The 23,379-nt window shown below is 46.5% G+C and overlaps 2 protein-coding genes across 2 annotated transcripts in view; one reads left to right on the top strand and one right to left on the bottom strand.

Annotated features, from left to right (window-relative positions):
- Positions 1–169: 169 nt before the first annotated feature.
- Positions 170–6,689, top strand: PMM2 (phosphomannomutase 2). The gene is made up of 7 exons (XM_058035497.1): positions 170–421; positions 1,378–1,454; positions 2,042–2,133; positions 2,762–2,861; positions 3,320–3,395; positions 4,436–4,551; positions 5,561–6,689. Exons 1-7 carry the CDS (start codon positions 325–327, stop codon positions 5,663–5,665), a joined length of 663 nt encoding a protein of 220 aa, XP_057891480.1. The 5' UTR covers positions 170–324; the 3' UTR covers positions 5,666–6,689.
- A 513-nt stretch (positions 6,690–7,202) lies between these two features.
- Positions 7,203–23,379, bottom strand: part of CARHSP1 (calcium regulated heat stable protein 1) — a 35,847-nt gene continuing 19,670 nt past the window's right edge. Inside the window, exons 3-4 of the mRNA XM_058035581.1 lie at positions 21,526–21,648; positions 7,203–8,795 (exon numbers count right to left, since the gene is read on the bottom strand). Of these exons, the coding sequence (XP_057891564.1) occupies positions 8,633–8,795; positions 21,526–21,648 (286 nt within the window). The 3' untranslated portion in view covers positions 7,203–8,632. The remainder of the gene's footprint in view (positions 8,796–21,525; positions 21,649–23,379) is intronic.

Raw genomic sequence — 23,379 nt, 5'->3', positions numbered from 1 at the left:
GCGGCCCGCCGGGAGGGGCGGCCCCGCGGAGCAGCCATGGCGGCGCCGCCCTCAGCGCTCTGCCTGTTCGACGTGGATGGCACCCTCACGGCGCCGCGCCAGGCGAGTGCGGGACGGGGCTGCGGGAGCGGGGCGGGTGGCACACCGCGGGGCGGATGGCACACCGCGGGGGCACGGCTGTGCCGTGTGCCGCGGGATCCGTGAGCGCACTTCATTCATTTAACGCTGCTTAAGGACCGCACGGGCTGCTTGTTGCGGAATGGAGGCGCTGGCCTCTGGCAAATCTGACGGCTCTGTTTTGGACCGTAGAAAATCTCGGAGGAGATGGCGGCGTTCATGCAGCGTCTGCGGCAGAAGATGAAGGTGGGGGTGGTGGGCGGCTCGGACCTGGCCAAGATCCGCGAGCAGCTGGGCGAGGACGGTAAGGGCGATCCCGCTGGGGCGATCCCGCTGGGGCCATCCGCTCCGGGACAGTCCCGCTGGGGCGATCCCGCCGAGGCGATCCCTCTGGGGCGATCCGCAGTGAGGTGACCCCCCTGGGGCCATCCGCGCTCCGGGCCCCGGGCAGCCGCCAAGGGCACGTGGAGGTTGAGCCCCGTCCGCCCCCTTCTTCCCTTGCTTGTAATTGTCTTCCTGAGAGTGCTGTGCTGCACTCAGGCTGTGGGGAGTGCAACCCGGCTTTTGGAAATCGCAGCCTGTTTGCACTGTTGTTGCTAATGGTGGAATCCTGCCTTGGGAGAGCTTTGTCACCCTGCTGTGTACAGTGCGGTCCTGTATGTCACATACACGTGTGGGCTGCTCAGCTGCCAAGCACATCCCTGAGGACCTGGATTTGTTCACTGTGGGGTTATGTACCTCTGGATTCTTGCCTTAGTCCTTTATTCTTAATGGTCTTTACTTAATTGATGCCGCTGACAGCCTCCTGTAGTGCCCAGGCAGCTCAGAGTTTGTTTGCCTTCCAAGTGGTCTCAGTGAACCATATCATCTTGTGTGGTGCTGAGACTCACAGCTCCCAGACGTCTGCTGAAGATTAGTGACACTGAGGAAACAAACCTAAAAGGGCATTATCTGACTTTCTTTCAAGCCAGGCCATGTGGCAGGTGTTTGGTCATTCCTTCACATTTAATACAAAGAGTTATATGCCTCTAAGTAAAACCACAGGTAGGTAAAACAATTGATTTCACATGATTTGAGGTGTGTGCTAATCATAGTGCGAAATGGGACTAGCATTAATCTTGTGCTTGATGCTATGCTGCTGAAATTCTCGTGCTTTAGGAACTAATCTTTGCTGTATTTTAAGCTGTTTAACATTTAAGACAATTCTGCATTAAGCATTGATGGGAAATGATGAGTTACTGTGTTTTTGCTTGTTTGCAGTGATTGAGAAATATGACTATGTGTTCTCAGAAAATGGCCTGGTAGCATACAAAGATGGGAAGTTCCTGAGCAAGCAGGTAAGTGTGAAATTTCCAACAGTGAGAAAAAGAAATTTTCTAAACAAGATTTTGATTTATTTGTACAGTATAGTCCTCTGTAATCACCCTTTCAAAGATCAAAGTTGTTGCTGCTTTCATATGTTAGTCCTGTTAATGGATCATTCATTTGGCATGTAATGTTTAACATAAATAATGGAGAGCAAACACTTAAAGAGATCCTGGCTGAATTTGCTGCCCTGACCAGTGGTTCCAGTTTACTGCAGGAACAAGCTCCATTTCTTTGTGCTTTGCTATAGAACAGCACATGCAGACATGTGGAGACATTAAAACCCTTTTTGTTTAGGGCTGCTGCCTGTGGCACAGTTTCCTTCTGAAGCAGGTACAACTAGGAGTCATTAAATGATAGTTTGGTGTTATAAAGTGAATAAAAATGAGAACCTTTAGCTAGTACCATGTGAGCATCAGCTGATGTTACTGATTGAAGGCATGTTTGTTTCTCTGTGGTATTAACCATGCCTGATTACCCAATGTCTGTGTTTTCCATGTGACTTGCTTTTAGAATCTCAGATTCTGGACCCTTGGTTGAATGGTGTTTGTTTTGTTAGAGCATTCAGGGCCACCTGGGCGAGGACATCCTTCAAGATGTCATCAACTACTGCCTGGGCTACCTTGCAAAGATCAGACTGCCAAAGAAGAGGTATGTGCACACAGACATCTCAGTTCTCCATGGGGGATATAAAGCTCAGCAAAAAAAAAGAGTAATTTCTGCTTGGGGAGCAGCACTGTGTGTGTCAAACAGAGCTCTGGCCCTGCATACAAAGACAAGGCCCCAGCTGGAGCACAGGGATTGAAATACTGATCAGCACTTTGTGTCAGAGGGAAGGAGATTGAGTTTTGAAGGAGGAGAGTTCCCTTGCCATGTTTGGAATTCAGAGATGAGGAGTGCAGCCAGAGCAGCTCTGTGTGTGAGGTGCAGCTGTGCAGACACTGAAATGTGCTGGGTGAGGCAGGGCAGGACACTGCCCACATTGCTGGGAATTCTGCAGCTTCACCCCACACTGACAGCCTGGCCTGTCAGGCTCTGGGCTCTATGGGATGCTCCAGTCACACTTGTTAAACCAAATGGTGCTTTTAAAAGCCAGTAAGGATGATGATGAGCTTGCCAGATCCAAAGTGCTAAAGGCTTACTGGTGCCAGAGGTACCTGCATGTAGTGAGACAGCTGATTCCCACTGCCTTTAGAATTAAATGGAAATTTATTGTGATATTTAGTGCTTTGAGCAGTTTTCTCATCTGTTTTCTGTCTTGTGATCAATTCCCTTGCAGAGGCACTTTCATTGAGTTCAGAAATGGGATGTTAAATGTGTCCCCCATTGGAAGAAACTGCAGCCAGGAAGAACGACTTGAGTTCTATGAATTTGATAAAGTGAGTTACAACTCTTGAAAAATCCCCAGCTCTCCTGGAGGAGGTAGTTGTGGCCAGGTTATGATTTTTTTAAAACTTTCATCGTTTGTGCAATTCTATTTTTTTTTCCTTTTAATCCTTTCCATGTGGTTTAACTAATTTGTTCATTCAGGAAATAAACAATATGGGGTTCTTTGTTAGAATAGCAAGGATTACTTGCAGAAGGGTGGGTTTGGCTCATGTTTTTAATCCAATAGCCAGAGTACTGAACATCCTGCTTCTGGGGTTTCTAAAAAAAACCTGTCCTACCTAAAGCCATACTTTTTTGTTGTCCTCTATAGTGTAACCAGCCTGGGTCCATTCAAATGAAGAAAACCATTCTTTTTTAGAGGTGGTTTTGGGTTATCTTTTCAGTGGTAAATCAACACAGTTACAGCATGTAACTGTTGTTTGGTTTTGTTTTCTTTCTTCCTTAACAGAAGGAGCATATAAGAGAGAAATTTGTAGCTGATCTACAAAGAGAATTTGCAGGCAAAGGCCTCACATTTTCAATAGGTAATACTTTAAAAGAATGTCATTTAAAACATCAATTAATTTAAATTTCATTTAAGTCATTCTCTCTTATGGCTGTGACATCCCATCTCATTTGTGTGACAGGTCTCTCTGGGGGTGGTTGCAGGCAAGACTGAGCCTCTTTTTCCTCTCAGCCTTTTATTGGGACATTTTAATTGAAATCCATCAACAAAGAGAACTTCATTTCTTGTCATCAGTTCATTGTCCTTTAATGTCAGTTGTGTGACTGATTCTGCTCATTCTGGAGCATATTAGATGCTTTGGATTAGTCAGAGTTGTTTCTGTGAATCAGTTTTGATCAGAGCTACTCCCTCAGTGCTGTTCCAGTTGCCCTTGGTTCTTCTGTTATACGTGCCCTGTGTGGGAGGAAGGAAAGAATCCAAAAGCAAGTGCAAGCTTAAGGAAAAAAATAAAATTAGGGGGAATTAAAAGTATGGCTGGCATTAGTGCTGAAGCACTAAGGCAAAAGTGAACTGCAGTGCAGCTCTCTCTCCTTTATGTTGTAAATACCTTATGTAAGATATTTTTATTTGTTGTAAATATACCTGCTTCAGCTGGGAATCATGCTCTTGGGTACTGGAGAAGGCCAAGGGCTCAGAACTGGAACAGCTGCTGAAAGGGCTGATTTTTTCCCTTTCCTACTCTGAAAGCCTTAGCAAGTCTTTTGCCTATGATTTTATGCTGTGCATATATCAGTGGCTGTGTTCATGTGTCCTTTCTATCTAAAAGTAAAGAGATTAAATGTAATTCTTTTAAAAGGTTCATTTGGATAGCAGTGAGTGTTTGGGAACATGCTCAGACTTTGCTTGATAAATAATCTCTGAATCACAGCTCTAATAACTGATACCCTATAAAACACCTTCTGTACTTGCAGGACTTAACTCCAGAGTCTCACAACATTTCTTGTCTTCTGCAAAGCTCCCTCTGCCTAAAATCTTACCCAGTTTAGGGTTTTTTTTCACTTTGTCTCCCTTCAGAAACATTGTTAAAATGTAACAAGTCTTGGTTCCTCTCTCTCCTAGGAGGGCAGATCAGCATCGATGTGTTCCCAGAGGGCTGGGATAAAAGGTACTGCTTAGGAATTGTTGCCAAGGATGGATACAAGACTATTTATTTCTTTGGAGACAAGACCATGCCAGTGAGTACATTAATTTGACAGACTCATTTGAGAGCAGCTGTAATTAAACCTCAAGGAGTGCAGGTTCTAACCCTGTAACCTTAATCCTGACAAGAGCTGAAGTCAGGGCACAAATGTGTCCATGTTTGCCTGGCTGCAGATGGGAAGTTTTCCTTGTTTCCTGAGCTGAACACAGGGTTCTTGCCTTAACAGAGGTTGTTTTAAAATTGAGCTTGTGTAATTCTGTTAAACACCTAGGTGACATAACTGTGTGAAACTGATTGTCCTGCTTGGTCAGTGTAGATTGGTTTTTGTTGGCTGGTTTTTACTAAACATATTTATTTCCTCTCTCATTTAACACTGTGCCTTTGCTCAGTGCTCTGTCTCCACCCTGGGGAACTGAGCAGAGTCCCTTGTCCCTCATTGTGGGGCAGAGCTCTGCAGGGCAATTCAGAGGCTTTTAAAAATCAGAGACCTGACAAGAGCTTGTGAGGGCACTGGCAAGCACAAGGACTTGCTTGAAATTAAAGCTGTCTGAATTTGGCCAAAGGACACTGTCAGCCTGTTTTATAAGAAAAGGCTTGGTTTGATAAGAACTCACAGTTACAAAACTCTGAAATTACACAGGACTTTATACATTTAAGAAAATAAGGTTTATAAGAGAAAGACAAGCTTGAAATTAAAGGTTTTTTCCCCTGACATCAGCTGCAAAAGTAATCACCTGTCCCTGTGGCACAGAGCTCACAGACAGTTCATTTCAGACCCTCTAAGTGGCAGTGCAGCACTTCCAGAGATTGAAGTACTGAGAGCTGATGCTGACCTGTGGGAGCAGTGTGGCAAACAGAAATTTGGGAATGAAGCTCTGGATGGATTTTGGGGATCTGTGCTCATCCAGGGCAGTGCTGTTGCTCACTGAGCCTAATCACTGCAGGCCCTTGGAAAAAGTCCATTTTTCCCTGTTTCCTTTCATGTGTCCTTATTTGTGACTGTGCTTGATGTTAAATAAAATTAAATCATCTTCTGCTTCCAGGGAGGGAATGACTATGAAATTTTCACAGACTCCAGAACAGAAGGCCACAGTGTCACATCCCCGGAGGATACAAGAAGAATCTGTGAAGAGCTATTTTTTAAATAAAAGACTTCAGAATTCACACTTTGAGGACAGTTAAAACAGCAAAATAACTTGAAAGATCATCTTCATTCTGGATTGTTTTTATGTAATTGGCCATGAATAGCAGGTGCTTTGCAGGTCAGCCATTACTAAAGGGAAATGTTTACTTGAAGACCCCTTGCTGCCTGGGGGAACACAGCAGAGCTCATTCAGCACCATCCTTTCAATTTCCAATCACATAAATTGTTTTCTTTTTGCTTGGTTGTGGGGTTGGGTTATATTTTGGGTTGGTTTTTAAGATATCTGTAAACTTAACTAATTAATTACAATTTAGGGAGGGAAGGGGAGGCATAATCTGCCTCTAGTTGATTCCTGGTCTTAAAATTGGCCTGCAAGGCTTAATCCCTAGTTTTTTTTATGTTGAGGCAGCTTTTTAAAAGATGCAGTTGATTTTTTTAAATATTTACCTTGTGCTGTATGAATTAACATGAATTATAAGACAGTTTCTTGTCTAAAACTGGAAGATGAATGAAAGGGAAAGGTTTTATTTCTTCCTGGGTTTGGGAAGATGGCACTGGACCAGAAGTCCCTGACTGCCATCCCTAGGAGTGCTGGAGCAGCTGGTGCCAAAGTTCCCTCCTCAGGATGGATGTGGTGCCAAGGCACAACTCAGGTCATGCTACCTACACTCTGTGCAGACCAAATCTAAAAAAATATTTGTAAAAATTAATTAAAATAACTTCACCTCATTATCAAAATATATTTCTGCCACTTTCTGATCATTTTCTGAGATTCCTGGTTAAGGCATTAAGGGTAGATTGAGATTTTTCATACTACAAAAATGACCTAAACTATGTTTCTGTTAAAATTCAAGTCAATGTCTGACATTCTGTGTAACTGTTAATTACTGTTAATTACTTCTCTCAGCTAGTATTAGGAAAGTAATCTTGAGTATAAACGGTTTGATTTAGTAAAGGAGAATAAAATCTGATTTTATCATTAAAATATCCTGTTTTATCATTATGGAAAATAAAATACTTGAAGCAGACCTGTTGCATGCTGCCTGTCTGTACCAAAAACTTAATAATTTCAATTTTTCTAGTTCCAAGTTCGTGGGATACTTGCACAGTAAAAAAAGCAGAGAATAGAATCTTGGTACCACCCAAAATCCCCAAAAGGGCTTACAAAACCAGAGGGGGAGTGCAATGCACCTCATTCACCAAAACTGTTTGATCTTCCCTAACTAATTCCTGTGTTAATGGGAGCTCACTTAGGACTAGGAGCATCCCTAGTCTAGGAATGTTGTTTAAGAGCTGCTGCTTGGATTGTTTTCAGCCCCAAACACATTTCTGGCTGCTCTGTCCTGGGAGCCTCCTCTGACAGGTGCTGGCCTTGTTATTCCCTAATTGCTCTGGTAAGTGCAGTCAGTGGCTGGGAAAACATTTCCTTAAATAAAACTGAAGTCACCACACAGTGGTGCCTGTGCAGGCACCTGCATTTTCCTCTTTAAAGCTGATCCTCCTCAGCATCAGCTACCCAGGGAGCAGACTGGAAACACATGGAAGCACTGAAATGGTTGCATTTATTGTAAAGAAAGCAGGGGGTGATATTCCAACAAGCTGCACAGTGATAAACCCACCACTACCAAGGCTTATGGGTCATAAAAACAGAACCAAACCCAAACCCCAGCACACCACAGTGTAACAGGCACAGCTAAGGGAAAACAGCCAGCACAGCAGCTCTGACCCCACATCACAGCTGGGCACAGATCAGCTGCTGTGAAAGGCTCAGGACAGCTCCTGACAGCCAGCACCTCTTGGTGAAGCTCCAAATGCACAACTGAAGCTACACTGTTTCATACAACTAACAAGAGTTCTGCCTTTTTTTGTTTGCTTTTATTTGCAAAGTCAATAAAAATCCACTGTTAGGAAAATAACAGAGAAAATTTCTTCATTTGAAAGAAAAAAATATATATGGAAGGCAAATAGGAACAAAACCAATTTAGTAGCACTACAACTACACAAAAGTCTGGGGAAGGGGGGCCCTATCACATCCTACCAAGGGAGTTTGCCAGGGAAACAGATGCAGAATTACTTCACCAAGACAGCTGAGAACTGTCAGTGTTTAACACACCTGCTGTGCAGCAGTGCAGGTGCCCTGCCTGCCCCTGGCACACCATGCCAGTCAGCTGCATGCAGTCTGGAAGGCAAATATTCAGCCTGGTCAAAATTCAGACACCCTCTGAGGCTGTGAAGTATCCACTACTCTACGGTTTTCTACCACTTACCTTGGAGCAAATTTAAATTTGGGATGGATTCTTTTTTTTAATACTGGCCTATAAAATCTGTTGCTAATCAACCATCAAGGCACCTAAATAAAGTCACAAACAACCCCAGCTTTACCAGTACAACACAGTTTCCACACCATTTGCAGGGGTGCACCTGATGGACACTGGAGCACAACCCCCTGATGGAGATCTTCCACCCTGTGGCAGCTGCTCTGTTTGTGAACTTCCTTCCATGAGGAAAACAAGTCAGCAATGAACACCTCTGTGTGTCAGCCAGGGCATTCAGGCACTAAATCAGCAATAAAGGTGCTGCAGCCCTGGAGAGCAGCCCAGGGAGCTCAGGGCTCAGACCTGCACCAGCAGAGCTCTCCTTGAAACCTCTCCCCCCTTCCCCTGGGCATTTCCTGGAATCAGTTCACAAGACAAAAGAAAACCCAAACCTCCCCTCTTCCACCAAGCACACAAACTAGGTCTCTTTAAATACATTTCTTGTAAACACATTACGCTAGATTTTTTTCATTAGCATTTGAATTGCCTTTTTTTTTTTTTTTTAAATCAGGCCAGCTGTAAAAAATGGTAATTTTGGCCTGCATCTGCTTTATTGACAATGCAGTATTTCCTCACACACAGAATTCTTCAGGCAGGTCCTGCAGCCAGGTGCTGAGCAGAGCCCACCTGGCAGCAGCCACGCTCCAGGGGACGCCTCAGGAGCTGATGACGTGCCCTGACCAGGTCTCGTGCTTGGTGCCAGGGGCCAGGTGGGTGATCACCACCTCCACTGCCTGCAGCTTCTCGTTCTTGGGAGGGATGGTGCACATCTTGTAGGTGACCTCGTCGCCTGCCACGGGAACGTACTCGCCTTCAATGCTGTGGAGGGAAGCTCCAAGTTAGTCAGGAGTCACAGAAACACTCGTTCTCTTCTGCAGCTGACTGAATTTTTTATCATAATTGTTAGCTTAGATGCTCAAAGTACTTCAGGGATTTTATAGAGCCTGTCATCTGTCAAAGTCTGAGGCTGATTTTGGTTGTCTCGCAGTGAAATCCTATGAAAAATCAACCAACCACAAGAAGTACAAAATAAAACCCAATAAAACCCACAAAAATTCCCACTCTAATCTGCCTTAAAGAATACTCAGGTGAGCCCAGGCTTGGACTGAGAGCTGTGCACCAACACCTCACTTGCAGCAGCACTAGAGGGCAGGGCTGCCAAAGGCTGCCACTTACTTCGAGGATATGGTTTTTAAACTAAAGAAAATTGATCTCTTTTTGGTTGGTTTTCCTCCTCACTTAAGCTTTTGAAGATTCATTTTGGGATTTTTTTTCATTTTTTCTTAAAAAGAACTGTACCATGTAATGGCAAGATTTTCCCTTTAGGTTACTCCACCATCAGACAGTTTGAGGTATTAAATACAAAAGGAGCCCAGGTGAGATATGGTATCAAATATTTCAGAATTACTTGCTATGAGAAAAGAGAATGTTGTCATCTTATTGCAGGGGTTCCATACTGCTGCCTCCTTATCACAACAGTTCCATACCTTCTGGGTGTTTCTCATGGGCAACTCCTCTGAGCACTGACTCTTTCTCCTTCCTAAAGCAGCCACTGACTCCAGTTCCCTTCTCACCCAGCCACCCCACTCTTTTATAGCACTCTGCTTCTCATTGCTTACAGCTGTGGCCTGGTAAAGTCAGGCCTGTTCCTGATCTTTGATAATTGGCCCAGCTGCAACTCCTTAGGGGTGAGATTCCTTTCTACACTACCTTTATTTTCTTATATTCTATCCCACTACAAGAGAGCTCTGCTATCCTGATGTGTGAGCCTGCACAAGCACCCACCCAGCACTCAGGGACATTTCCAGGAGGCTCCTCCTGGCCTCAGCTCCCCCAGAGTGATGCTGCAAGACCTGCACTGTGCATTTGCTACTGCACATGAGCCTGGGTTTGGAATCAGTGGGAGATGCCAAAAGAGCTCCACCTTCTGTTCAGAACAAGGTGCTGATGACACAGAGAGCTGCAAACAGCCCTCCTCACCTCCACCCTGTGTTTGAGATCACAGCTTTGTAATAAAAATCCCAGCATGTGCCACTGAGCACTGGCAGAGATTCCTCCGTCCTGCCTTGCCATGAGGCTCTGACAGTACAGAAGATGCCACTTCACCTTTCTTTAAATGTACCCACACCTACAGGCCCAGCTTCCTTCCCCTGCCCTGACATTTCTCAGTGAAGGTTTTCAGTGTTTCTCAGCAGTATCTGTATTTGGGAACAGATCAACACTAATAGTAAATTCTACTGGATGCCTAATTGGTGACACCTGCTTGTGAACTCCTGAAGTCCAGATTTGGGTCCAGGAAAGAAAAAATAAGTGGTCTAGGTCAGGAGTTTGTAGTGCACCACTGAGTTTGGTATTTGCCTTCTCTGAGAGCACACTGGGAGCATGCTCACCCCACCCAGGAATTTTACCCCATGTTTTGCTAATAGCAGAAATCTCAGATTTTAGCAGCGTCCTTTATATGCACTCTCATTAATCTTAGGGATTTTCTATTGCAGGAAAGGCTGGCGGGACTGATAGGAGGCAAACACGCTGGTCCCTGCTGGGAGTTCTAACCTCACATCAGAGTTTGCTTCTCCCCACAGTTCTGCAAAACTTCTCCAGCTTTGCCTCTCCCAGCCCTTCCCCTTTTGAGGGCTCCTGTGAGAGCCCTGCCCTGCAGCTCAGCTCAGGCTGTGGTGAGCCAGAGCAGCCCAGACAGGACAGGGTGACCAGGCAAGTACAAGGGAAGCTGAAAATGACCCCTACATCAAGACTTCTCCCATGGGAAAGTCAAAAGAAAAGTCATTGTTTGCTAGCTGATTGTATCAACGTGATATTGAAAATGCTGCTGTATCTAAATATGAATCTAAAACCTGCTATGAGGAGTTAAAGGCACTCCCAAGGCCTGGGGTTTGAAATGTTTGAGGGAATAAAGTCTTTCAGAGTTTATTTCCCTGGAAATGCCTCTACTCCAGAGCTGCGCCTGACTGTGGCAATCAGACCCAGGAGGGAATATCCTGAGCTGAACCCTTCAGAGCACTGCCTGGGAAAATGGGAGCAAATTGAAGGCAGAAGAAATATTTACACCAAAAATGAAGATAAAACCTCCTTCATCAGACCTGACAGCCCCTTCCAACCCACACAGGCTGATCCAGCTGACCTTTATTTACTTCCAGAGTCCGCAGGCCACCCTGTCAGCCCAGCCCAGGATCACTGGACAGGCTCTCACATCTGACCTTTGCTGTGCTCTCCAGTCACTGCCTCCATCTGTGCCCCATTTCACCCAGTTCCAACAGGTTTAAGATCCTTTCAGGTGTGGAGGGATTGCACACCCAACCCTACTGTCCTTCCAGGAGCAGAAACTAATCTACCTTTTCTAGTGCCACAGACCCAGAAGGTTACCCTGACCTTGAAACAGCAGTTTTGCAGTGAGGATGTACTGGAACCTGACGAGGGAACATAAAAGCCCCAACAAGAGACACAGGAAAGGGTTGAAAGAGTCAAACCAGAAGTGAAAATAAAAATGGTATATAAAAAAAAAAAAAAATCACCTTTCCTACTTAAACCTCTTGAATCTCGAGGAGGATCAAAGGAACCTTGATCCTTTGTGGCAAAAAAAAAAAAAAAAAAAAAGAAAAAAAAAAAAGGAGAAAAAAAATCTTGCTATAAAGCTGCAACCACTAAAACTGAACCAGATCTCTCCTTGGTGCTCCAGGCAGCACTGCAGAGCCCCAGGCCCTGAGGGAGCAGGAACTTGTCACCACTGCACAGCCACCCCCAAACGGATGCCCTGCCCAGGAAGGAATCTCAGGTTTGGCTGAAACACCTTTTTTTTAAACAAACAGGAACCTTACATGCTTTTTAAAACCTCTGTAAAACAGGATAAGCCATGGTTAGTGAAATAAACGTTTGAAATCTGCAAAAGTGGGTAAATATGGTTAATGCAAAAGGAAGGTGGATTCTTGCAGGGCTGAGCATTATGCTGACAGCATCAGATCCTTTCTTGGTCCCACTGCTTATCCAAGCTGACACTACAGGTGACTGGGGCTTGTGATAAAACCTCGTTCAACCCCAGGACAGCTTCATCTGATCCCTGCTTTGCTGTCTTTCCTCACTTGTTGAGGTGACCCTACCCCTCCTTTGCATAGCTGTGTATAAAGGTTGTGGCCACACAAACATCTCCAATTTCATTCTCTGCTTTTGCCCTTCAAACCTTCCTCCCACAGATCAGATATTCTTTTTTCTCCTGCAGGTTTGTGATCCCTAGTTATTTTTGGTGCCCAACAAACATGAGTTCATTAACTCGCTGCCCCCAGGGCACAGGAAAAGCAAGAGGACAAAGGTCTGCAGGCTGAGCAGAGCTGAGGGTGAGCAGTGTCCCCTGGGCAGTGTTTGCCACCAAAAGCTGCTGCTGGGACAGACACAGAGCCACTCCAGCCCTGGAGCCACCACATGTGATGCTTGGAAGGAGAAACACACCACACCCAAACTTGTGGAGGGATGCAGAAAGGACAATCTGACGGCACTCAGAGGGGGTGACACGGGGGCACTGCAGGCAGAGCCCCGCACAGAGCTGGGGGAGATCCTCCAGCAGGAAGCAAACCTCCAGCACTGGGCAGGAAATGAGCTGGAAAAGATCACAGAGAGTAAACAGAGCTCTTGGAACAGACTCAGCCTACAACAGCCATTCTGTAAACAATGTAAGTTGCCTGGAAAATTTGGTAAAGGAAGTTAAACATGGACCTTTCTGATGTTACATGTTGATTAAATAATTTTAGATCTGTATTTTTTACTTTCACCTTCCATATATATTAAATATTGATCTAGAGGAATGTGGAGGTTTCCACTGCTGTTTGAGCTATTGGAGTGCACTTTCAATTCAAAATAATGAATATCTACATACCCAGGAATCTTAAGACACTTCAGCAACTTCAAATTCAAGCTAAAAATAGGAAATGCTTCCCTGATGTCAGAGTCAGAGAGACACAATAGAGTGAGTTTTAGATTATCCAGCACCTCCCATTTCCCAGCTCAGTGCCAGTCTGGTATGGTGGAGCATTTTATCCTGCACTATTTTTAGGGAACTGGGAGGTTATTAGGAAACTACCTAAATAAGGAATGTTCTAGTTCTTCCTCCCCACAGCTGCTATTCATATTCCAGGGCTCTAGTTAAACCTCTTGGGACAAAGCCAAAGTCACGTGGAAACATTTAGGAACAAGAGTTTTCAGTGAATTCTGACCTTGCTGGTCACCAAGCCTGCCATGGGTGACACCATGAGCACCTCCATGGGCTCTGTTACCTCCTGGGCTTCTTAAAGTTTCTTGACATTTCCTCAAGAAACCTGAAGTGTTTTTAACAGCATGATACACCAGAGTAATGAACCGCTGTGAGTTACTAATCCCAAATGCCCTCCCATGCATTCCCTGTGCAAGCAGCACAAAGCCAGCAGTGACTCAGGGAGCTGCAGGGCTGCCTGTCCCCACCAGCCACACCAGGGACTGGGACAGGTGAGTGTAAAGGGGCTCAGCCTGAAGGATCCCAGCTGTTAATATCTAAGGTGTCTCCTCCAGGATCCCCTGAGCTGTAGCAGAGACACTTCCCAGCTGCCCTTTGCACATCCTGTGCCCAGTTCTCCCCTGGCCATGGTGTCTGAATCCCCATCCAGGGATAGCTATGGCTCCAAATCTGCCAATTCCAGCCCAGACAGCACAGACACCCTGTGAGGAAGGAACAGGAGAGAACTTTGCAGGGATGCCTCTGTGGGCTCAGCCACAGACAGACAGCTGCTCCTGCACACAGCCAGCCTGGATCCTGCCACAATCCCACCCAACACAGTTTGGGTCATGGAGGGGCAGGTTCTGGGGAGACTTCACTGCAATAATGACCACAGCATTATTATCACAACCTGACTCTCATGCATGCAACACTGCAAAGGGAGTTTTCTGACCCAGCTGTGGATGTGCAGAACCCTTAGGGAAAAGATTTTCCATGTTCTATTCATTTCCAAACCCCTCTCGAGAAAGATCTGGAATTCTGCTGCCTCTCCTCCCTGCCCCAGATAATTTACCTATTTCAGACACTTCACCCTGCAGCAAAGCATCAGAAGGGGAGCCCATCAGGAAGGATGTGTGCTGCCCAAAGCATGGAAGTCATCCAGGATTTTGGAGGCAATCAGAAAACTGAGATTTGGCTTCCCAGCACCCCCAGAGTAGTTGGCTGCAGTCAGCAGAAACTGTTTTGCTGGTAGTTCACAGAAAAGCCAGAGAGGCCAGAGAAGATTGTTCCCTCAGCTCAGATTCAGCTCTCAGATCATTTAGAATTACCAGATAATTTTAAATTCCAGCCCACATCGTTCCACTCCAGCAGAGGAGCAGCACCACAGAGGAGCCAGGAGATGTGGCACTAGTGCTGTGCACCAAACAGTGATCTGGCAGGAAATCAGAGGGAAGGAAGGAGCATGAAAAGATGATCTCTCCATGGACACAGCGGCTCAGAGCTGGGCTCTCCCTGCAGGAAGGTGCAGCTGGCAGAACACCTCCAGCAGAGCCAGCAGCTGGAGTGCACCAGCAGAACGGGACACCCCCAGCTGGGAGCCCAGAGCCCTCGGGTGCTCAGCCCTGCTGAGTTACAGACACTGGAGGCAAACCTGAGATCACACCACGGTGGAGAAGTGAAGCACAGCAACGGGCCCAGGATGTCCCTGGGGGAAGCACAGCCTCAGTCCTGCAGAGCCATCACTGCCCAGGGGTCAGGAGCCCAGCCTGAAGGACAGCCTGAAGGCCTCTCTGCAATGCAGCATTTTCCCCTTCAGAGCCAAGTGCTGGCAAACTGCAGAAAACCCACAAGCACTGCATGGTTTTTTCTTTTTCATTAAATATGCTGCTTTGGCAAAACAAAATCTTTTAAAACACCAAGAGCGTGGTCATTCATCCATCACTGCTCTCTGATGAGCCACCTCCTTGCCTTGCCCTTGCAGGTACACAGGCTTCAGGCCAAATCCCAGATAAATGCAGAAGCCTGGGGCACAAAGCATCTCCAGCATGTGCCCACTCCCAGATGCTCAGGGGAAGCAGAAGGGTGGGTGCAGTGCTCTGATGCACAACACTTGGTCTGCTCCCCCAGGCTCCCCATGTCCCCCACCCCTCAGCAGCCCCGTGGGAAGGGAAGCTGGTGTGAGCCTGTCTGAAACACCAACAGCCAGCACTGCAGGGATTGCTGTCTGCCCTCGGGGAACACCCCACAGCTGCAGGTGGGATGGGGCACCAGAGGCACTGTGTGTGCTGACAGCCACAGCAGGGAGCATCTGGGAGAGCTGAATTACTCCTGGGAGGGAACAGGAGCCAAGGAGGTGCCACGCAGGAGGAAAAGCTCTCACTGGTGCTGTAACACCAGCACACAGGAGGAAAAGCTCTCACTGGTGCTGTAACACCAGCATCAGTTCGGTGACAGTGGAAATGGAAGCACTGACAGTACATGTTGCCATTAAAAATGTAATTATGGGCTTTTTAAAAATTTCACTCCAGGCAAATGAATTCGCCTTTGCTGCCTGCTTTCCAGAGATGTTATCTGAATTACTATCTCAGCAACTCCTCTGCCTCCATGCTTGCCTGCTAGGGGTTTATATTCACTACAGCAAGCACATTTTGTGTTTGTTCTAGAGAGGGGTGAAGTATGAATCTGAGAAAAACAAAACCTCATCACACCAAAGAGCCATGACATTTCCCTAGCACAACTATTTATACCAGGTTGAGAACTGTCTGCAGCAAGCACAAGGATGCAGGGCTCACTTGTACCCAATCAGTTAAAAAAGAGAAGTGGCTCCACACAAGTGTTATCAAACACAAAAACAAATCATCTCTGCAGCCTTCAGAGCCACTCATTGAATCAAAGCCAGCAGACAAAAAGCCCCTTCCAAAGCCTGTGCTGCCATGCAGGCTGACCCTGGCAGGCTGCAGGACTGGGCAGGGAGCAGCTGCTGAGGTGCAGCACAGCCCAGGGCAGGTCCTGCAGCTGGGGAGGGACAACCCCAAGCACCAGCACAGGCTGGGCTCACCCTCTGGATGGCAGCTCTGCAGAGAGGGACCTGGGCGTGCTGCTGGGTGACAAGTGACCATGACGTGCCCTGGGGGCCAGGAGAGCCAGGGGGAGCCTGGGGTGCCCTGGGGGAGTGTGGCCAGCAGGGCAGGGAGGTGACCCTGCCCTCTGCCCAGCCCACTGAGGCACAGCTGCAGGGCTGTGTGCCCTAAACTCTGCTCAGCCCCACGGAGGCACAGCTGCAGGGCTGTGTCCCTGCCCTCTGTCCAGCCCCACTGAGGCACAGCTGCAGGGCTGTGTGCCTTATCCCCTGCCCAGCCCCACTGAGGCACAGCTGCAGGGCTGTGTGCCCTAAACTCTGCCCAGCCCCACTGAGGCACAGCTGCAGGGCTGTGCCAGCTCTGAGCTCCTCAAGGAGCCACCAGAGAGGTTCCACAGAGGCCACAGAGATGGTGAGGGTCTGCAGCATCCCCTGAGAGGAGAAACTGCAGGTGCTGGGCCAGTTCAGTTTGGAGGAGGCAGGACTGAGAGGGGATCTCATCAGATGGAATTATCTCAAAGGCTGTTGCCAAGAGGATGGGGCCAGGCTCTTTCCAGTGGTGCCCAGCAACAGGACAAGGAGCAATGGCCATGAACTGAACACCACAAGTTCCACCTCATCGTGAGGAAGAAATTCTTTATGTCAAGGGTGACTGGATCTGCAAGGGAGAGGATGAACTCTCCCTGTCTGGGGACATTCCAAACCCACCTGGATGCATTCCTGTAACCTGCTCTAGCTCACCCTGCCTTGCCAGAGCCATTAGATACTCTCCACAGCTTCCTTCCAACCCTAACAATTCTGTGATCCCATATTTCTACCCACATCTCACAAGTACAACTCAATATAGCAGCTTTGGTGCAAGATCCACTCATAAAACATGTCCACAGTCCTGAACAGATACACAGAAAATTTTGCAGACATGAAGTGAAGCTTTCCAATGTCACAAACATTTGACTTTATTTCTGGGCTAATGCTCACTTATAGAGAGGAAATGCCAATCCAAGTGTCGTTATTATCTTACAAAAAATAAAGAAACTTACAGGGAACAGACATCCCATCCTATGGAAGACATTTTCACTAAAGTATAACTTCAGAGCTCCTCAAAGCTTAGAGGAGAAAATAATTTAATTCCTCAAATTAAAAGTTTATGTTGAAAATCATAATAATCTGCATGTCAGGCAGCTGGTGCCTGTGCTTAAAGCCGTCACTAATCATCACAGCTTAGTGATGAGCACAGAGGAACAGTCTATCTTGGTGAATCCAGACTGGCATAACCATTTCATCCAAGCTCCTGAAATCCCAGATTTTGGGAAGAATTTGGGAGGAACAATCTGCTTTCATTTCATGAGAAGATGCCTGTACCACACTGAGACAGTGAACAGGCTAACATCTCCCTCACATTCAGACTTAACTGAATAAATAGATGGAAAAGAATCACTTGATAGACATGAGGAGGATCTCAAAACTCTGTGCAAACCAGAGCCACTGGAGTCCCCTGAGCCACAGGCCTGGTTACAGAATGCTGCCACAAAAAGCAATTCCAGTTAATAAAGAGCAATCTATCAAATTCACTGTGAAATAAACTGAAATGAAAGGCATTACTAATTTGTCCTTCCAGTGTTGCCTTGCATCAGAATTAAGACAGTGACACCATCACCCTCCAGCACTAAAAGCTGTTTCCAGCAACTCAAATATACTCTGAGTAATTAAAGAACACAATGTGCTGAAACCTTCAGTACTTCAATAATAGCACTTTTCCCTAACAGGTTGAGGCAGAAACATCAGCTATTTTTGAACTGAAGCTCTGAGACAGTACCTACATGTGAAACATTTCAAACAGGGGCCCATTCCTGCTACAATAGAAAATGCTGTTGACTTCAAGAGAGCAGAATTGACCTAGAGAAGCTGTAAAAACACAAAACACTTCAGTCCTACAAAATCTATATGAACTAAGATGCTTCTGAAAGAGCAAGGAGAAGAGCCTTTGAGCACACAGTTTCTGCCAGAAGAAGGGCATGGTTTGCCTGCTGTGAGATGGGAGGAGAAGTGGAGGTCCATGGTGAAAGCCAAGTCAGTAAACACCACAAAGGGCTCAGAGCCTGTTTGGGGCAGGGGGAGATCACCAGGGAGGGAGAGGACCCTCAGCACTGGGACTGCCAACCATGGGGTGGGCAAAGCCTCTGCCAGAAAGGCACAGGTGCCACAGGAGTGGGTGGGGAACAGGAGGTGCCCTGCAGCCTTCTCCTGCAGGGACAGCACAGCACATGGAGCCTGCTCCCGGTGTGAAATGGACTGAAATGGCACAGCTGAGAGCAGAGAGAGCCAGGCTGGGCTGTGGCTGGGCTGTGTCTGAGGGCCCAGAGCCTCCCACCCTGCCCACAGAGCGCCTCTGCCCCTCTGAGCCCTGCCCTGCTCAGCCTCTCCACACAGGGTGGTGCAAGGATGGAGGAGCAGAGAACCTCCAGTGTCAGCCAAACAAACACTGCAAACACCTCCACAAGTGAGGCTGGCCATAAACTTTTACAACCTTTTGTAAATGTTGTAAAGGTTTAGGAGGGAGGGAGTGGGTGGCAGGCAGGGGAGGGTGGCACAGCTCTCCAGTTACTCCAGTACAGTTTATTATTGATGGCTCTCAGAGCAGTGTGAGAGCAGATGGGATCAATACACCAACAGCACAGCCCACCAGAGGGGACTCCTGTCACAGGGGCCTCGCACAGAGCACCAAAAATCACATAAAAACTGCACAAAGCTATTTTTGTAATGTCACTTGGGACCTCAGCATTGGAGACATATGGGAGTCTTAAACAGGGAAACAGAAAAACATCTCTGGAGTTGCTACTGAGTGGAGGGGAATTGAGGGCAGACACACCTTGTGCACCCAGAATCACATACAAGACAAAGATGTGTTGGGCCATAGGACAGGAACCTGAAAGAGCAGTTCACATTTTGTACAGACAAACAAAACAGCAACCCCAATCAAAAAGTCATCCCCGGGGTTTTAAAAGGAATAATTTCACATAACTGAAGAAAATTTTACTGAACTAGTTGGAAGAGAAAATGTACAAGGAAAAAAAAAAAGCAGGACTGAAAATAGACAGTTCTTTAAAAGGAATTCATTAAAGGCTGAAAATTCATGTTTCTGCAAGAAGGCTGTTGTAACTAAACCCCTGCTGATCAGTAACTGTATAGGTCAGACTACATGTTCACAGTTAAATTTTTTAAATTGTGACATAGGAAATGCTATTTTTAAGTTATTCAGGAAATGAGGAGAAATAGTGCATTTGCATTAGACAAAAGAGAAAGGAGATATTAAAAATGTCACTTCCTTGGGTTGAACACAAGTCAGACCACTGAACCTATCTGCACCCATGAGCCCTACAAAGCTTTGGGTTGTCAATGCCCATGGTGCAGCAACACTCCAGAAACCTGGAGGAAAGCCAAGTGCTCCTTCTCCAAGGACATGTGCTGCACACACAGCCAGGAAAGACAGCTGGGGCAATGGGAGCGGGTTTGGTGAGGTTTGGTTGACTTACCACTGGATAACCACCCTGAACAACAGATAAGGATTATACAGCTTCAGTACTGTGAGCAATAGGTAAAATAAAACTGGTGGTAGAGGAGGTTACAGGAGGATAAACATCAGTCTTAACACACACACCCTCAGAGACCAACAGCCCCTGGTCAACATCCCAGCCTAGGAACAAATATTAAAATTGCCCATTAAACCTTGCAGATTAGCCAGGCCATAAACACCAAGGGCAGAGTGTGGGGTGTGCTGGGGCGTGCTGGGCAGGCAGGGCTGTCCCAGGGAATGTCCCAGGGATGTGCTGGGCATTGCTGGGCAGGCAGGGCTGTCCCAGGGATGTGCTGGGCATTGCTGGGCAGGCAGGGCTGTCCCAGGGATGTGCTGGGCATTGCTGGGCAGGCAGGGCTGTCCCAGGAGATGTCCCAGGGATGTGCTGGGCAGGCAGGGCTGTCCCAGGGGATGTGCTGGGCATTGCTGGGCAGGCAGGGCTGTCCCAGGGGATGTGCTGGGCATTGCTGGGCAGGCAGGGCTGTCCCAGGGGATGTGCTGGGCAGGCAGGGCTGTCCCAGGGAATGTGCTGGGCATTGCTGGGTAGGCAGGGCTGTCCCAGGGAATGTCCCAGGGAATGTGCTGGGCAGGCAGGGCTGTCCCAGGGAATGTGCTGCCCTGCAGCCAAGCCAAGACTCTCACATCCAGGAATCAGGAATGCAGCCACGGCTGGGAATGCCAGGCTGGATCTGCACCAAACTTTGACACTGCAGAGGATGCTGAGGTCACAGCAGGTAAGCAACTCTGCAAAGACTGGGGATAAAGGGCTAATGCGATTATGGGATGTACAGAGAGAGAAACAGAGCAGAACTGGAGGAGATTTTATCTCCTTACACTGTAACTGTGTGTGCAGTGTATAGTCTTAACATTATGCTTAAATTCTTCAGTCTCTTTTCTAAGCATGCTGCAAAGACTGGCTTAGACTGGAGAAAAATTCTCAGCAAGGGACTTAAAAAGCTTTATCTGCTTAGTTTATCAAAAGGTAAATTCAGAGGGGGTGGTTCAGTGTGTTCAGAACAAAAAGGGTTCAAGCACTAATGAACTCTTTAACAGAGAAAGCTTCAGCTATAAATTGCTCACAACCTAAGGTAGATAAATTCAAGGAAGTAATAAAGTGTGACTTTTCTCAACAGTAAAGGCAATTAACCTTTAGTTTAATAATGGTACAAGCAGTGCAAAGTAAAAGTAGTGAATTTTCAGTGTTATAAATCTTTACATTAAAACTAGATACTGCATGAAATATTTGCTTCAGGTGAATGCAAGTTTCTGGGTCTGGGCAAAACTCATAGCTTATTCTAAGAGATTTAAGGATCATCTTCTAGTTTTTAACTCAACAGATTTATAATAATAACACCAGGAAAAGAACTGCATAATCTATTGCTGCCAGTAACATCTGCATAACCCTTCTTTGCTGGAATGAGGAAGACAGATTATAAACCAGATTGTGCCTGAAATGTTGAGAGCAGTTGGTAATGAAGGCAAAGCAGAGCTGCAGCTCCCCTTGGGCATATATTGCATTTGCAGGGAACCCCTGACGAGGGGGAGAGAGAAATGATGCATCTGACTCCATCTTATCAGAAGGCTAATTAATTACTTTATTATACTGTATTATTCTATACTATATTACATTACATCTAAACTGAATCTGCCAAGCACTCAACTCTGCACACTCTGCCCAGAATCTCGTGACTGTCAGCCCACAGTCCTCACAAACACACACACACACACACACACACACCTGGCCCTGACAGGCCAAGGAAACAAAACCCCATCACTCTGGGTAAACAATCTCCATATTGCATTCTGCTTTGGCACAAACACAGGCACAGCAAATGAGATAAGAATATTCTTGGGAAGAGCTGTGCCTGGCTTTTCTCTGTGCAGGGCAGTGTGGGGCTGGAGGCAGACAGGCAGAACTCACTCTGAGATGTGCACGAAGATGTCGGGCCCTCCGTCGGCGGGCGTGATGAAGCCGTGGCCCTTGGAGCGGCAGAAGCACTTGCAGACCCCTTTGTAGATGGGCCCCTCCGAGGCTCTCACCGTGCTGCAGGAGGAAGCACAAAGAGCAGCTCAGGGCTGGGCACACTGAGCAAAGGCACAGTGGCCAAGCTCTCCCTCCCTCCCTCCCTGTGAGCTCTGCAGCAGCGCTCGGCTCTCACTGCCACACACGGCACTGCCGGGGCCTTTGGAAGGGACACTCAGATGAAGATGATGTTTGCCAGCACTATAATGCATCAACTGCCATCTTGAATTGAACTGCTCCATCACTGGATGAAGTTTTCCTCCGGACAACATACTAAATGTGAGAATCTTCCACTTCCAGACACCATCCTGCCTTTGCTGCCTGCTTTCCAGAGATGTTATCTGAATTACTATCTCAGCAACTCCTCTGCCTCCATGCTTGCCTGCTAGGGGTTTATATTCACTACAGCAAGCATATTTTGTGTTTGTTCTAGAGAAGGGTGAAATGAAGTATGAATCTGAGAAAAACAAAACCTCATCACACCAAAGAGCCATGATATTTCCCCAGCACAACTATTTATACCAGGTTGAGAACTGTCTGCAGCAAGCACAAGGATGCAGGGCTCCCTTGTACCCAATCAGTTAAAGAAGAGAAGTGGCTCCACACAAGTGTTATCAAACACCAAAACAAATAATCTCTGCTAAATGTATGAATCTTCTACCTTTGATGGGTTTGGGAGTACCCGTGTCCACCTAAGTGCTGTGCTTTCACAGATTTCACAGGAAGTGTGAAGCCCAGCTGCAGTGCAAGCAGCCAGACTCATGCCTGAACTCCTCCTCCACTCCCATGGGACCTGTATTTTAAATGAGACACATTGGCAGAACCTGCAATCTGCAACAGTGCCATCAAAAAAAATGACTTGTCCTGAAAACTGTGTGGTTAAATCCTTTTCAGCATCAAATACAGTGATCCAGGGTTTGCATCCAGGGATCCAAACCACTCAAACACTTCCATTAATGAAAACCAACTGGTTTTCTCTGAGCATTGCTAGGTCAGAACCTTCTTCATGCCAGGAATATCCAGTAGGTTCCATGTTAGAAGAGGATTTTGGTGCAATTCTTCAAACACAATGACAGTGCAGCCATTTGTTTATGTGCATCATGGCAACTTGGACATCATTGTCCCAAATGTTTAAATTTTACTGAAGTCTAAATGAATTTGTTTTTAAAAAATGGTAACAGCTTTGTTCCTTAAATCAAACTAACAATAAAGAAATGCAGTTGAAAGTGCTAAAGAAAGAAATCTCCATTAAATCACTTCATTTCCAGTTCTATAAAACTGTCAACACACCTGACCTCATAAGTGCTTGTTACACAGAAAAGCACTCACTGTCCTAAACAAGCTATTAAAGTTCAATTGCATCTTTCAAAGAAATAAGGCACTGTGGGGGATGAGGCCCCCCACTCTCAGTGACCCAAAATTAAATAATCCCACTGAATAATAAGCCACTGCCTGTCATATTCGTCTCTTTATACAACTGCTCACCTAGAGCTCTTGTTGAAAAAGGACACACACACAAAAAATTCAGAGCTATTTTGGTTTTCAGGGCAAACAAATACAGCAAGATTCTTACACTAATTAATGATTAAAGAACTGGGGAAGCCAAATAACAAATTCTTTCTTTTTGTAAGAAGCAAACTAAGATTAACAGCTGAGAAGATTTACAAAGAGTTCATTATTAACACAGCACTGAAGCAAGCTAGCTTGGACTTGCTTTTCAAGGGCAACCCCAATTATTAAGTCAATTATGTT

This window comes from Melospiza georgiana, chromosome 16, assembly GCF_028018845.1.
Source record: "Melospiza georgiana isolate bMelGeo1 chromosome 16, bMelGeo1.pri, whole genome shotgun sequence".
Classification (NCBI taxonomy): Eukaryota; Metazoa; Chordata; class Aves; order Passeriformes; family Passerellidae; genus Melospiza; species Melospiza georgiana.
Note: the sequence above shows the minus strand (reverse complement) of the source record. Positions and strands in the feature narration are given on the sequence as shown.